Source organism: Eschrichtius robustus, chromosome 13 (genome assembly GCF_028021215.1).
Source record: "Eschrichtius robustus isolate mEscRob2 chromosome 13, mEscRob2.pri, whole genome shotgun sequence".
Lineage (NCBI taxonomy): Eukaryota > Metazoa > Chordata > Mammalia > Artiodactyla > Eschrichtiidae > Eschrichtius > Eschrichtius robustus.
In genome coordinates, this window is record NC_090836.1 from 51,926,706 (window position 1) to 51,939,571 (window position 12,866).

At 34.8% G+C, this 12,866-nt stretch overlaps 1 protein-coding gene across 4 annotated transcripts in view; it reads left to right on the plus strand.

Annotated features, from left to right (window-relative positions):
* Window positions 1-12,866, plus strand: part of USP15 (ubiquitin specific peptidase 15) — a 119,203-nt gene that overhangs the window by 21,711 nt on the left and 84,626 nt on the right. For all 4 annotated transcript variants that reach the window (XM_068560660.1, XM_068560661.1, XM_068560663.1 and 1 more), the window contains exon 3: window positions 7,243-7,373. In XM_068560660.1, coding sequence (XP_068416761.1) covers window positions 7,243-7,373 — 131 coding nt within the window. The remainder of the gene's footprint in view (window positions 1-7,242; window positions 7,374-12,866) is intronic.

The window sequence follows — 12,866 nt, forward strand, 5'->3', positions numbered from 1 at the left end:
AGGAATAATGTGTTCACAGTAGCCAGAGTGGAGAACCTTATAAATCTCAGGGTAGACTGCAGAGAATGGGTTTGCCTCTATAGAAGGGCAAAATTTATCCTTCTAAATTGAAAGTAGCAAACTATTTCCAAGTAACTTAACTGCATCTCAGAACAGAACACAAGAGTATTTGTAGGAATACAAAAATATCCAGCATCCAACAAGATAAAATTTATAATATCTTGGATACAACCAAATATTACCTGGAATGCAAAGAAGCAGAAAAATACAATGCATACTAAGGAGAAATAGCAATGTTTAAAAAAAATTTTTTTAAGTGGAAAAGAACGAAGAACAAATGAAACAGATACAAAACGAATAGTAAGATGGTAGATTTAAACCCAGCTCTATGAACAGTCATATTTAATGTAAATATCCCAATTTGAAGTAGAGACTGTAAGATTGGATTAAAAAAAAAAGACCCAACTGTATACTGTCTACTAGAAACCCACCTTAAATATAAAGATACAAATAGATTAAGAGATTGAAAAATTGTAAGACTGACCTCCAGTGACCCTCCTGTTATATAATCATCTCCTTTTTGAGTATGAGTGGAACCTGAGAATAGAATATCATTCCTGTGATTACTTATATGAGAAAAGGGAGATTATCCCAGTGAGCTTTATCTAATCGTGCATGCCCTTTAAAAGCAGAGTTTTCTCTGGCTGGTAGCTGTAGAAGTCAGGATTCAAAGCATGAGAAGGACTCATTGCTGGTTTGAAAATGGAGGGGACTACGTGAGAAGGAAGACAGGCATCCTCTAGGAACAAAGAGAGTCATTGGGCCCACAGCTAGCAAGGAAACAGGGACCTCATACCTGTAGCCACGAGGAACTGAATTCTGCCAGCAGTCTGAATGGACTTGGAAGTAGATTCTTCCCCAGAGCCTTCAGATAGGAGACCAGCCTGGTGACATCTTGATTTCTTCCTTGTAAGACCCTAAGTAGAAAACCCAGTTGAGCCCATCTTAACTTCTGACCCATAGAACTGTGAGATAATAAATGGGTGTTGTTTTAAACTACTATGGTTATTTGTTATGTAGCAATAGAAAACTAATACACATACTAACACTTATCAAAAGAAAGCTGGAATGGCCATATTAATAGCAGACGTTAAGTTTTAGAACAGAGAACATTACTAGGGATAAAAGTTCATTTCATGATCATAAATGGGCCAGGACAATTTGTTAAGAAAACATAATAATCCTAAATATATACCCAGCTAATGGCATAACTTGAAAACATGTGAAGCAAAAACTGATAGAATTGCAAGGAGAAATAGAAGAATATCCACAATTATATAATGGATATTTCAATATTCTTCTCTCCATAAATGATAGAAAACGTGTAGACAGAAAAGTAGTAATGAAATAAATCAACCTACCTGTCCTAATTGACATTTATAGAATATTCCACTGAATAACAGCAGAACGAAAATTCTTTTTAGGTGTGCACATGAAACATTTAGATAGACTATATTCTGGGCCATAAAACCTGTCTCAATAAAGTTAGAAGGACTTAAATCATATGAAATATGTTTTCTTACTACAGTGGAATAAATAAGAAGTTAATAACAGACAGTTGGAACATCTTCAGATGTTTGGAGACTAACATACTTCTGCATAAGCCATGGGTCAAAAAGAACTCAAAGGGGATATTAGCAAGTATTTTTAACTAAATGAAAGTGAAAACAAAACATACCAAAATTTGTGGAAGGTAGCTAAATAGTATGTGGGGGGTAATTTATAGCCCTTAACATCTATAAAGAAAAGAAAGGTCTGAAATCTTTGACCTTGGTTTCTGACTCAAACTAAAAGTAAGAACAAATTAAACCTAAATAAAGCAGAAGAAAGGAACTACTAATAAGTTCAGAACAGAAATTAAAGAGGGAATAGAAAAATAGAGAAAATCAATGAAACCAAAAACTGGTTCTTTGTGAAGATAATAAAATTTATAAATACCTAGTTTGATCACCAGAAAAGGAAAAGACACAACTACCGATATCAGGAACAAGAGAGGTAACATCAATACAGAAATCTACAAACAGCAAAAGGAGAATAAAAGAATATTATGAACTTTATGCCATTAAATTCAACAAATTAGGTGAAAAAGACAAATTCCTTGAAAGATGAAAACTACCAAAGCTCATTCCAAAAGAATGGATTCTCTGAATAGCCCTGAATAACAAAAGCTCTTTTAGAAAAGTGGGAGAGAATACGTCCCAGTTCATGCTATGAAACCATCATTACCTTGATACCAAAATCTGGCAGAGACATTTCAAGAGAAAAAATTCTAGACCATTATCCCTCATGAACATAGATGCATCAATTATTAACAAAATTTTAGTAAATCAAGTCCAACAATAAAGAGGATATATATAGAAATAAACATTAAGTGTAAATAGAGAAATAAATATTACAAAGATAATATATCATATAAAACAAAAGAGTAAAAGACAAGGAAACTTCCTCAACCTCAAAATGGACATCTATGGAAAACCTACAGAAGACATACTCAACAGTGAAAGACTGAGTGCTCTCCCTCTAAAATCAGGAAAAAGCAAGGATGTCTACTCTCAGCTCTTCAAGCCAAGATTGTACTGGAGGTCCTAGGCAATGTAATGCAAGAAGAAGAGATAAAAGGCATACAGCTTGTATCGGAAGAAATAGTAAATCTTCCTTTATTCACATACACCTATGTCTATGTAGAAAATTTAATGGAATCTACAAAAAGAAAACTTCTAGAACTAATAAATGAGATTAGCCTGTAGGATACAAGATCATTATTCAAAAACCAATTGCATTTTTGTACACTAAAAATGAACTAACATGAATTGAAATTTTAAAAGTACATATTATAGTGGCACCAAAAATATAAAATACAGATAAGTCTGATAACATGTGCAAGACATGTAAACTAAAAACTATAAGACATTGCTGAGATAAATTAAAACCTAAATAAAGACAGAAATTATGTTAGCGGATCAGAAAACTCAATGTTGTTAAATTCCCCCATTCAATCTACAGATTCAACACAATTCCAAATCACATTCCTAGTAGGTTTTTTTCTATCTCATTTAAAAATGAGACAGGGCTTCCCTGGTGGCGCAGTGGTTGGGAGTCTGCCTGCCAATGCAGCAGACACGGGATCGAGCCCTGGTCTGGGAGGATCCCACATGCCGCGGAGCAACTGGGCCCGTGAGCCACAATTACTGAGCCTGCGCGTCTGGAGCCTGTGCTCCGCAACGAGAGGCCGCGATAGTGAGAGGCCCGCGCACTGCGATGAAGAGTGGCCCCCATTTGCCGCAACTAGGGAAAGCCCTCGCACAGAAACGAAGACCTAACACAGCCAAAAATAAATATAAAAATAAATAAATCAATTAAAAAAAAAAAAAAGACAATTTACATACCATAGAATTCATCCTTTTAAATTCTGTGATTCACTGTTTTTTGGTATATTCACAAAGTTTTAACAACCATCACCACTGTCTAATTCCACAAAATTTTCGTCACCGCAGAAAGAAACTTCGTATCCATTAGCAGTCACTCTCCATCCCTACTCAAGACCCAGCCATAAGCAATCACTAATATACTTCTGTCGCTATGGATTCGCCTTTTAGGGACATTTCATCTAAATGGAATCATACAATATGTGGCCTTACTGTTTGACCTCTTTCACTTAGCACAAAGTTTTAAAGTGTCTTCATGTAGCATGAATCAGTACTTCATTTCTTTTTATGGATGAGTAATTTTCCATTGTATGGAGATATGCCACATTTAATTTATCCATTCATCAATTGATGGACATTTGGGTTGTTTTCACTTTCTGGCTATTATGAATTATGTTGCTCTGAACATTCATGTACAAATTTTTGTGTAGATGTATATTTTAATTTCTCATGGATCTATACCTAGGCATGGGATTACTAAGTCATATAGTAACTCTGTGTTTAACTATTTGAGGAATTGCTAGACTTTTCCAAAATAGTTGCACCATTTTACATTCCCACCAGCAACAAGTAAGGTACCAATTTCGCCACATCTTGCCAACGCTTGTCATTTTGTCTGTTCGTTTATTATAGCCATCCTAATGGGTATGAAGTGGTATCTATTGTTATTTTGATTTGTATTTCCCTAGTGATTAATGATGTTAAGTATCTTGTCTGCTGCTTATATCTTTTTTGGAGAAATGTCTATTCAGATCCTGTGCCCATTTTTTAATTGGGTTATTTGTCTATTATGTTTTAAGAGTTGTTTATGTATTCTGAATACTAGTCCCTTATCAGACATATGATTTCCAAAAATTGTCTCCTAATCTGTGGATTGTCTTTTACTTTCTTGATGGTGCCTCTAAAGCGCAAATTAATTTTGATGAAGTGCAATTTATCTATTTTTTTCCTTTGGTTGCTTGTGATTTTGGTGTCAGAAAGCATCACCTAATCCAAGATCAGAAAAAACTTATGTTTTTTTCTAAGAGTTTTATAGTTTTGGCTGTTATATTTATGTCTTTGATCAATTTTAAGTTAATATTTGTATATGGTGTGAGGTAAGAATCAATTGAACAGATTAGAGAATCCAGAAGTAGATCCACACATATATATGGCCAATTGATTTTACACAAAGTTGTAAGGGGAATTCAGTGGAGAGAAGATAGTCTTTTAAACAAATGCTGGTTGAGCATTAAGTATCTATTTGCCAGAAACAGGTGAACTTTGATCTATACCTGGCACCATATACAAAATTAACTCAAAACAGACTGTAGACCTATATGTAAAAACCAAAACTATAAAAAAAAAGGAGAAAAATTTTGTGACATTGTGTTAGGCAAAGTTTTCTTAAATATGAATTTAAAAAGCACAATTGATAAAAGAAAAAAATTGATGGCTTGTATTTCATCATTAACAAACGCTTCAAATGACACTGTTCAGAGAATGAAAAGATAAAGCACAATGTGGGAGAAAATATTTGCAAATCACCTAGCTGATAAAATATTTATATGCAGAATAAGGAATTCCATAAAGCCCAGTGGAAAAAGTAGACAAAAGGTTTGAACAGATGCCTCACCAAAGAAGATAGTGTTGTCAAAAAGCACATGTGGGACTTCCCTGGTGGCGCAGTGGATAAGAATCTGCCTGCCAATGCAGGGGACACGGGTTCAATTCCTGGTCCGGGAAGATCCCACATGCCACGGAGCAACTAAACCCGTGCGCCACAACCACTGAGCTTGCACTCTAGAACCCGCAAGCTGCAACTGCTGAGCCTGTGTGCCACAACTACTGAAGCCCGCACACCTAGAGCCCGTGCTCCTCAACAAGAGAAGCCCACGCAACACAATGAAGAGTAGCCCCGGCTCACCACAACTAGAGAAAGCCCACACACAGCCAAAAATAAATAAATAAAAATTTAAAGGAAAAAAAGCACGTGTAAATATACTCAACATCAATTGTCATTAGAAAAATGAAGATTAAAACCACAATGAGGTCCCACTATACATGTGTTAAAATGATTAAAATTTAAAAGATGAGCCCATACCAAGTATTGATAAGGATGTGGAGCAAGTAGAACTTTCATACATTGTTTTTGGGAATGAAATAGTCTTGCAATTTCTTAAAAAGAAACATCACTGTTATTTGTAGTAGAGAAAATTGGAAACAATCCAAAATGCCCATCAACAGCTGAATGGATAAACAAATTATAGAATATCCATATAATGAAATCCTACTCAGCAATTAAAAGGAATGAACTATTGATACATAAAAACATGGATGGGTTTCAAGATAATGATGCAGCATAAATGAAGCCAAACAAAGCAGTACATACTATTTTTTATATAATGTAGAAAATGCAAATTGGTCTACAATTGCAAAATACAGATAAGTGGTTTTCAGGGGACAGGACAGTAGACCTGGATGGACAAGAAGAGATTACAAAAAAGGGCTACAGGGAAACCTTTGGTGGTGGGGGGATACTGATAGATCTGTTCATCATTTTGGTGATGATGGTTTCACACTTGTAGTGATATGTCAGAACTTATCAAATTTTACACTTTAAATCTGCAGCAGTTTGTTGTATATCAATTTTACATCAATAAACACGAAAGTAACAAAAATTAGGGGTTCTGTGTTTAGGGGTGTTCTCCCCCTAAAAAAATGATCCAAAAATTGATCATTTTATTTTATCCACTAGATATAAATTACTATTTGGATTCTGTTACATAATAAAATCATTTACTCAAAATCTTGAATTATTGTGGAGAATAGCATAGAAGTCTTAATTTTTAAACTTTTTTTTCTTTTCCTAAATTCAAAGTAGTCTGTTATAGTGGAAAGAAAATGGATATTAGCATAAACAGATACATGTTTGAGTCCAGTCTCTACAGTTTTCTGTATGTGAACTTGGGCAAGTTAATCAATATCTGAATCTATTTACTAAGTAAAATGGAGCTATCTACTTCATAATATTCTTCTGAAAATCAACTGAGATAAAAGGGTTTTCCATAATTATACCTTTCATAGTACCTGCAATTTTCTGAATGATTTGGGGCAAGTTACTCAATATATTTCCTTGAATATATTTTTTGATCTAAAATAGATATCTATCTCTGGCCTGTCCTATACTACATTTCTAGTTCAACTGGAATTTTGAAAATGGATCATAGAATTAGAACCATATCTGAACAACTACCTCTACTTTAGATCTGTGGAGGAATCTAGATCATAGGCTCTCTGGAGTAATGAGATGCCCTTTTGTGATTTCCATCATGGTTCCCAGCCCATGTGCTTTGGCATCATTGTTAAAGGTTATTGATTTGCTTCTGAATTTTCTTCATCAGCTAATGCTAGAACGATCACTATTACCATGTGAGGGATCTCTGATACTTAAAATATTTGGGAAACACTCTTCATTCAGATCCTTTGGCTAACAGTTACACTTTAGTATTTTTTTTAAGAGCCCAATAAAAGAAAAATTATTTTTTTAAACACTGTTGGTTGCCTGTTACACATTGAAACTTTGTAAAGCAACAGTTGATTTTGGAATATGTAGACTTAGATGTGAACCTCTTCAGAGCTTTCTTCAAAACTCATTATTTAAGTACCTGAATTAGTCTCCATGAGTTTAAGTAATTTTTAATGTGTACAACCAAAGTATTTAGAGATATGTAGTATTGTTTCTTTTTATGTATTGAGTTTATTTTTCCTTTTGTAGATGGTGATGCCCAGTCACTTAAGGAGCATCTTATTGATGAATTGGATTACATACTGTTGCCAACTGAGGGCTGGAATAAACTTGTCAGCTGGTACACATTGATGGAAGGTCAGGAACCAATAGCACGGAAGGTACATATTAAGAATAACTGAATAGAAATATTTTTCTTAGTTCACATTTTCTTGTTAATTTCAGTGACTTATAAAGCCTCCTCGATTATCTTGGAGAAAAAAAGACCATCAGAATGTTACTGTACACTAACACACATAGAGGGTTTACTATAGGCTGGCCACTGTTATAAGCACATCATACACGTTATTAACTAGTTTAATCCTCATAAAAAATTCTCTGAGGTAAGTATTATCCCCATTTATAGATGAGGAAATGAGGACAGAGGTAGAGAGGTGCAGGGTCTTTTAGAAAGCCACATGAGTTTACATACTTAAGTAGCCTGACTCTGACTTTTTTTTCTGATTAAAAAAAAAATTTTTTTTTTAAATAATGAAGAAACTAAAAATAGAAGAAATATTTTACAGCGTACAATTTTCTTAAAACTTGAAAATGCAGGTATTTTTCTTATCCCTATTTTAAGTTTTACAGTTACAGTCTAGAAAAATTAAAAATGACCCACTTTCTTTATTTTTTGGTTAACTAAAAATTCATTTATGAAAGTATCAGTATCACCATAGTAGAATAATACCAACTGCTTAAAGTAGATCTGTCAGCCTTACACAAGTATTTGATAGTGTATTTGGATGGAGCAGAATTATTTATCTGATTTTTTTTCTACATAAAAACGATTAAAAAGCCGAATTATGTAACACAAGGGTATAAACCTCTGATAGACCAAACCATATTTGGATTTATTTGGAACTGATGCTACAAAGTTAATATATTAACAGTTTGTATTTGTGTATCTATGGTTTAGGTATAGAATTGAATTTCGTTTTCTAAATAGAATGTGAATGTGCCTTTGATTTAGTTTAGTGTAGTTTAATTCTGTTCCTTAATTTCACTCAGTCTTATAGCCATTTCAAAGTTAAGATTCATATCTTCTAGGAATGCTAGCCATAAATTATATATATTTATATATATATGTAATGGCCTATCATTTTTATCTGTAATTGCTGGAGAATTGAGTGTTTTGACTATTTGAAGGATAAACTACTCAGCTGTAAAACTATGTAGAAGAAGACCTTCATTCCTGGGATAAAGGAAAATCTGTAATATGCCTGGAATATCTTCAAATGTGTTAAACTGTATTAATTCAACCTTAATGACATACTTTTTTTTTTCCTAATAAATGTAGCATATCATATAGTATAGTAAACAGGTCAACTGACAACTCCATTGGCATTTCTTCTCGAAAGAGGGCTTACTGGCATTTCTTGAAATCTGTGTCTGATAAGCAAGTTAAAGAAGATAAAGAATCATGAAGACTTCATACAGGGAGAAAGAAAAAAAGTTTAAGAAGTCTGTTAGGAGGCTATATATTTATTTTTAATAAGGTAGTTGGAATTCACTCAACTTGTAAAATAATTTTCAAACTTTAGTGTGTATAAAATTACCTAGAGTACTTATTAAAATGTGTCTTCCTCCAAAATTAAATCAGTAAGTCTGGGAATTTCCATTTTTGCTATGCTTCTGATGCCAGTGAACTCAAAGAACAGACTCTTATGCCAGTGGAAGTTACTTAAAAGAATAGACTGGTCTTTTAGAGTCTGAAACCCAGCTTTGAATTTTACTAGTCTCTGATTGCATTGAGGAATCTGGAATTGGTAATGCTACTACTGTCATGTAGAAACAAAGTTAACCATCTTCCTGGACCTCAAAGCATCACTAAACTGTCTCACTTAAAATGTCAAGACGTTCAATTTAAAACAAAAACAAAACAGGTAAATGAGGAGGAAGTACAATGGGACCAAAATCCAAGAGAAACTATAGGTAATAGAAACAGACACGTGAGGAATCCAGATAATGGAATTATCAAACAGAAACCTTAAAACCCTGTGCTTCTTATGTTCAAAAAAATAAAAGATAGTTGAAAAGAAGAACCAAATATAATTCTAAAACTGAACAATAATATGAAAATATTAAGTATTAAGGACATACTATTTGAGTGAAATACTAGACTAAAAAGAAGGAGAGAATGTGTAAACTAAATGATAACATCAATAGAAAATATATTGACCAAAGCTTAAAGACACTGAAGAATGGAAAATAAAGAAAAAAGCAGACGGGCACATGGGATACAGTGAATAAGTTTAACATACATTTAAGTGGACTCCTCAAAGGAAAGGAAAGACAGAATGGGGTAGAAGTAATACTGGAAGTAATAGCTGAGAATTTTCCAAAAATGGTGAAATATATCACACTACACATTAAAGAAATGCTGTGAATCCCAAGCTGAAAAACATGCAAACAAAACCATACGCAATAAAACTGTTGAGAAACAAAGGTATTCCTGATAGTAGTCAGAAAAAAAGATATATTACCTTCAAAGTAAGGGTAAGACAACGAAGTGATTTCTCAAGAGAAATGAATGCCAAGAAAATAATAGTGTATCTTCAACATGCTGAAAGAAAATAACTGCTAACCTTGAATTCTATGACCAAGGAAAGGATCCTTCAGAATAATGGTGACAAAAACTGTTTTCAGATAAACAAATTGATAGGATTTGTTACCAGCAGACTTGCACTAAAGGAAATACAAAACAGTCTTCAGAATGAAAAATTACTCCGTACGGAATCTTGGAGACACAGGAAAAAATGTTGACTGACAAAAGCACATACTGTGAATAGATGTTAAGGCGGGCTGTTTAAAATAGTAATAATTCCTTATGATGATGAAAATATGTATAAAATTAAAGTGCATAACAATATTAGTATATAAGTTAAGATAGTTGCCCCCAAGACAACCCCCATTATCTCCACCTCCTCATATCCACAGCCTTGGATAGTCCCCATCCACATTGTACCAGGGTCTTGGTATTGTACTGGTCTTTGTGGCCAGTGACATATAGCAGAAGTCATGGTAAAGTATATCACTTTCAAGATTAAGTTTTAGGTCAAAAGGATAAACTTACAGTTTTAAAGTAAATAAGTTATGGGGATGTATTTGTACAGCATGGTGACTATAGTTAAAAATATTATATTGCATATTTGAAAATTGCTAAGAGTTCTAGAAGATCTTAAAAGTTCTCATTACAGGAAAAAAAAGTGTAACTATGTAGGGTGATGGATGTTAACTAGACTTACTGTGGTGATCATTTCACCATATATACAAATATTGAATAGTTGTGTTATACACCTGAAACTACTGTAATGTTATATGTCAGTTGTACCTCATTTAAAAAGAAAAGATTAGATTATAAAAGACACCTTGGCTTACATCTTGGGTGCACACACCCTCTTGCTCTCTCTCATTTCTCAGTCTGGGAAATTCAACTGCACATTCAGGCAGCCTATGGAGGGGCTCACATGTTAAGGAATTGAGATCTCTGGCCAATAGAGAGGAATGGAGGCCTGCTAACAGCGATGTGAGTGAGCTTGGAAGTGAATCCTACAGTCTCATTTGAGCTTCCAGATAATTGAAGTCCCAGTCCACAGCTTGACAACAACCTCGTGAGAGACCCCACGCCAGAACAACCCAGCTAAGCTGCTCCAGATTCTTGACCCTCAGAAACTATGTGAGATAATGTTTGCTTTGTTAAGCTGATAAACTTGGGGTAATTTATTATGCAGTAGTAGGTAGCTAATACTGATTTTGGTTCCTGGAAGTTGCATGCAACCATAACAAAAACTTGAGATGTGGTGGTGGCTTTGGAACTGGGCAGTGGATAGAACCTGTAAGAATTTTAAGAGTATTAATGAAAGCATAAAGTGCCTTGAATAAATTGGTAGTAGAATTTTAGACTTTGAGGAGGCTGCCAGTGAGATCTTAAAGGAAGGTGAGGAAAATCTTATTGGAACCCAGTGATTTTTGTTATAAGGTGGCAGAAAGTTTAACAATGTGTCAATCTGCAGTAAACTGAAAGATAAAAAATATGTTTATGAACTAAACAATCTGCCAAAATGTTGAAAGTACTGCTGGGTTTCTTCTTGTGCTGCCTTTAGTCAGATATGAGAAAAGAGAAGCTAAAGAAAGGACTGTTAAATAAAAAAGAGCCAAGACTTGCTAGTTTTGAAAATTAGCCTCTCCAGATGACAAACAACACTAAAACTAAGAAATATTTCCAAGCAAAGATCAAACTCAAGGCACTCTCAAGAAAGCATGGTCTAAAGTTGAAGCCAAGGTTGTGACTGTAAAATTTCTTTGTTAAGACCTCAGAAAAGTTGAAGGTGGTGCCTCACAATACTCTTCAGAAAAAAGGGCCCTTTAAAGGATTTCAGGGTGTACTTTATACCACCTTTCAATATGTGGCTTCTAGGAACAGTAGGGCTTCTAAGAAGCTTTAGGGCAATGTCCCTGAGCCTTCTCAGTATAAACCCAAGGTAGAAAGGACTTAGCTAGAGGACATTTGTGGTTGTGACTTTTGCCTACTGGGTTGAACTCCAGTGAGATCCGCTGGAGACGCACAGTGTTTTCAAGAACCACTGCCATCTTGGACTGCAGAGACAGTATAAAATTAAAGAGGCCTTTGCCCTTGCAGACTGCTACAAGCAGGAATCAGACTAAGAATTTACTCAACTGCAAACATGTGCTAACTTTCATGAAAAAAAGGATGACTCAGAAAACAGAAGCAAATGTTATGAAGAGTCATTTTCATGTCAAGGCAAAAGTGAGCCCTAACCAAGGAACTTTCAGTATTTATCTTTTAGTTCACAGGCCTATAGATCAAGAGAAACTATACTCGAGATACTTAAGGAACTATGCCCAAGGATCCCCATCTGTACCTTAGTCAGATATACATGACAAGTTTCTGAACTTTGAGTTGATGCTGTAATGGGATGAGACTAGTGGGGGCCTTTGCGGGGGGTGGAGTGTATTTTGCATGTTGATGGGAGGGTCTGTGACTTATTGGGTACCAGAGGTTCACTGTGGTAGACAACCTCACAGATGCTCCCAAGTTATCGCCATCTGTTATTCACACTCTTATGTAATCTACATCATACCAGAGTTGGTCTGTGTGACCAGTAAAATATGGCAGAAGTGATAGTATGTTGTTTCTGAGTTTGTAAAAGATACTGGAGTGCTCTCTGGCTCTCTCTTGGATCAGTCACTCTGAGTGAAGCCATATGCCATGCAGGCAGCCTATGGAAAGACTCACATGATGAGGAACTAAAAGTCTCTGCCAACAGCTGGAGAGGAACGGAGGCCTGCCAACAACACTTGAATGAGCTTGGAAGCAGATTTGAACAACATGATTAACCACCATGACCTAATTGACATGTGTTGCACTTAGTCAGTGCAGAATACAAAATTTTTTTAAGTGAAATTTTTACCAAAATTAACCACATGCTGGGCCAGCAAGCAAATTCCAATATATTTCTAATGATAGAAATTATTCAATGTATTTTCTGTCCTCAGGGGAATTTAGAAGTCTGTAACAGAAAGACAACTAGATCTCTCAGCTACCTAGAAATGGAACAATATACTTCTAAGTAATCCTTAGGTCAAAGAAG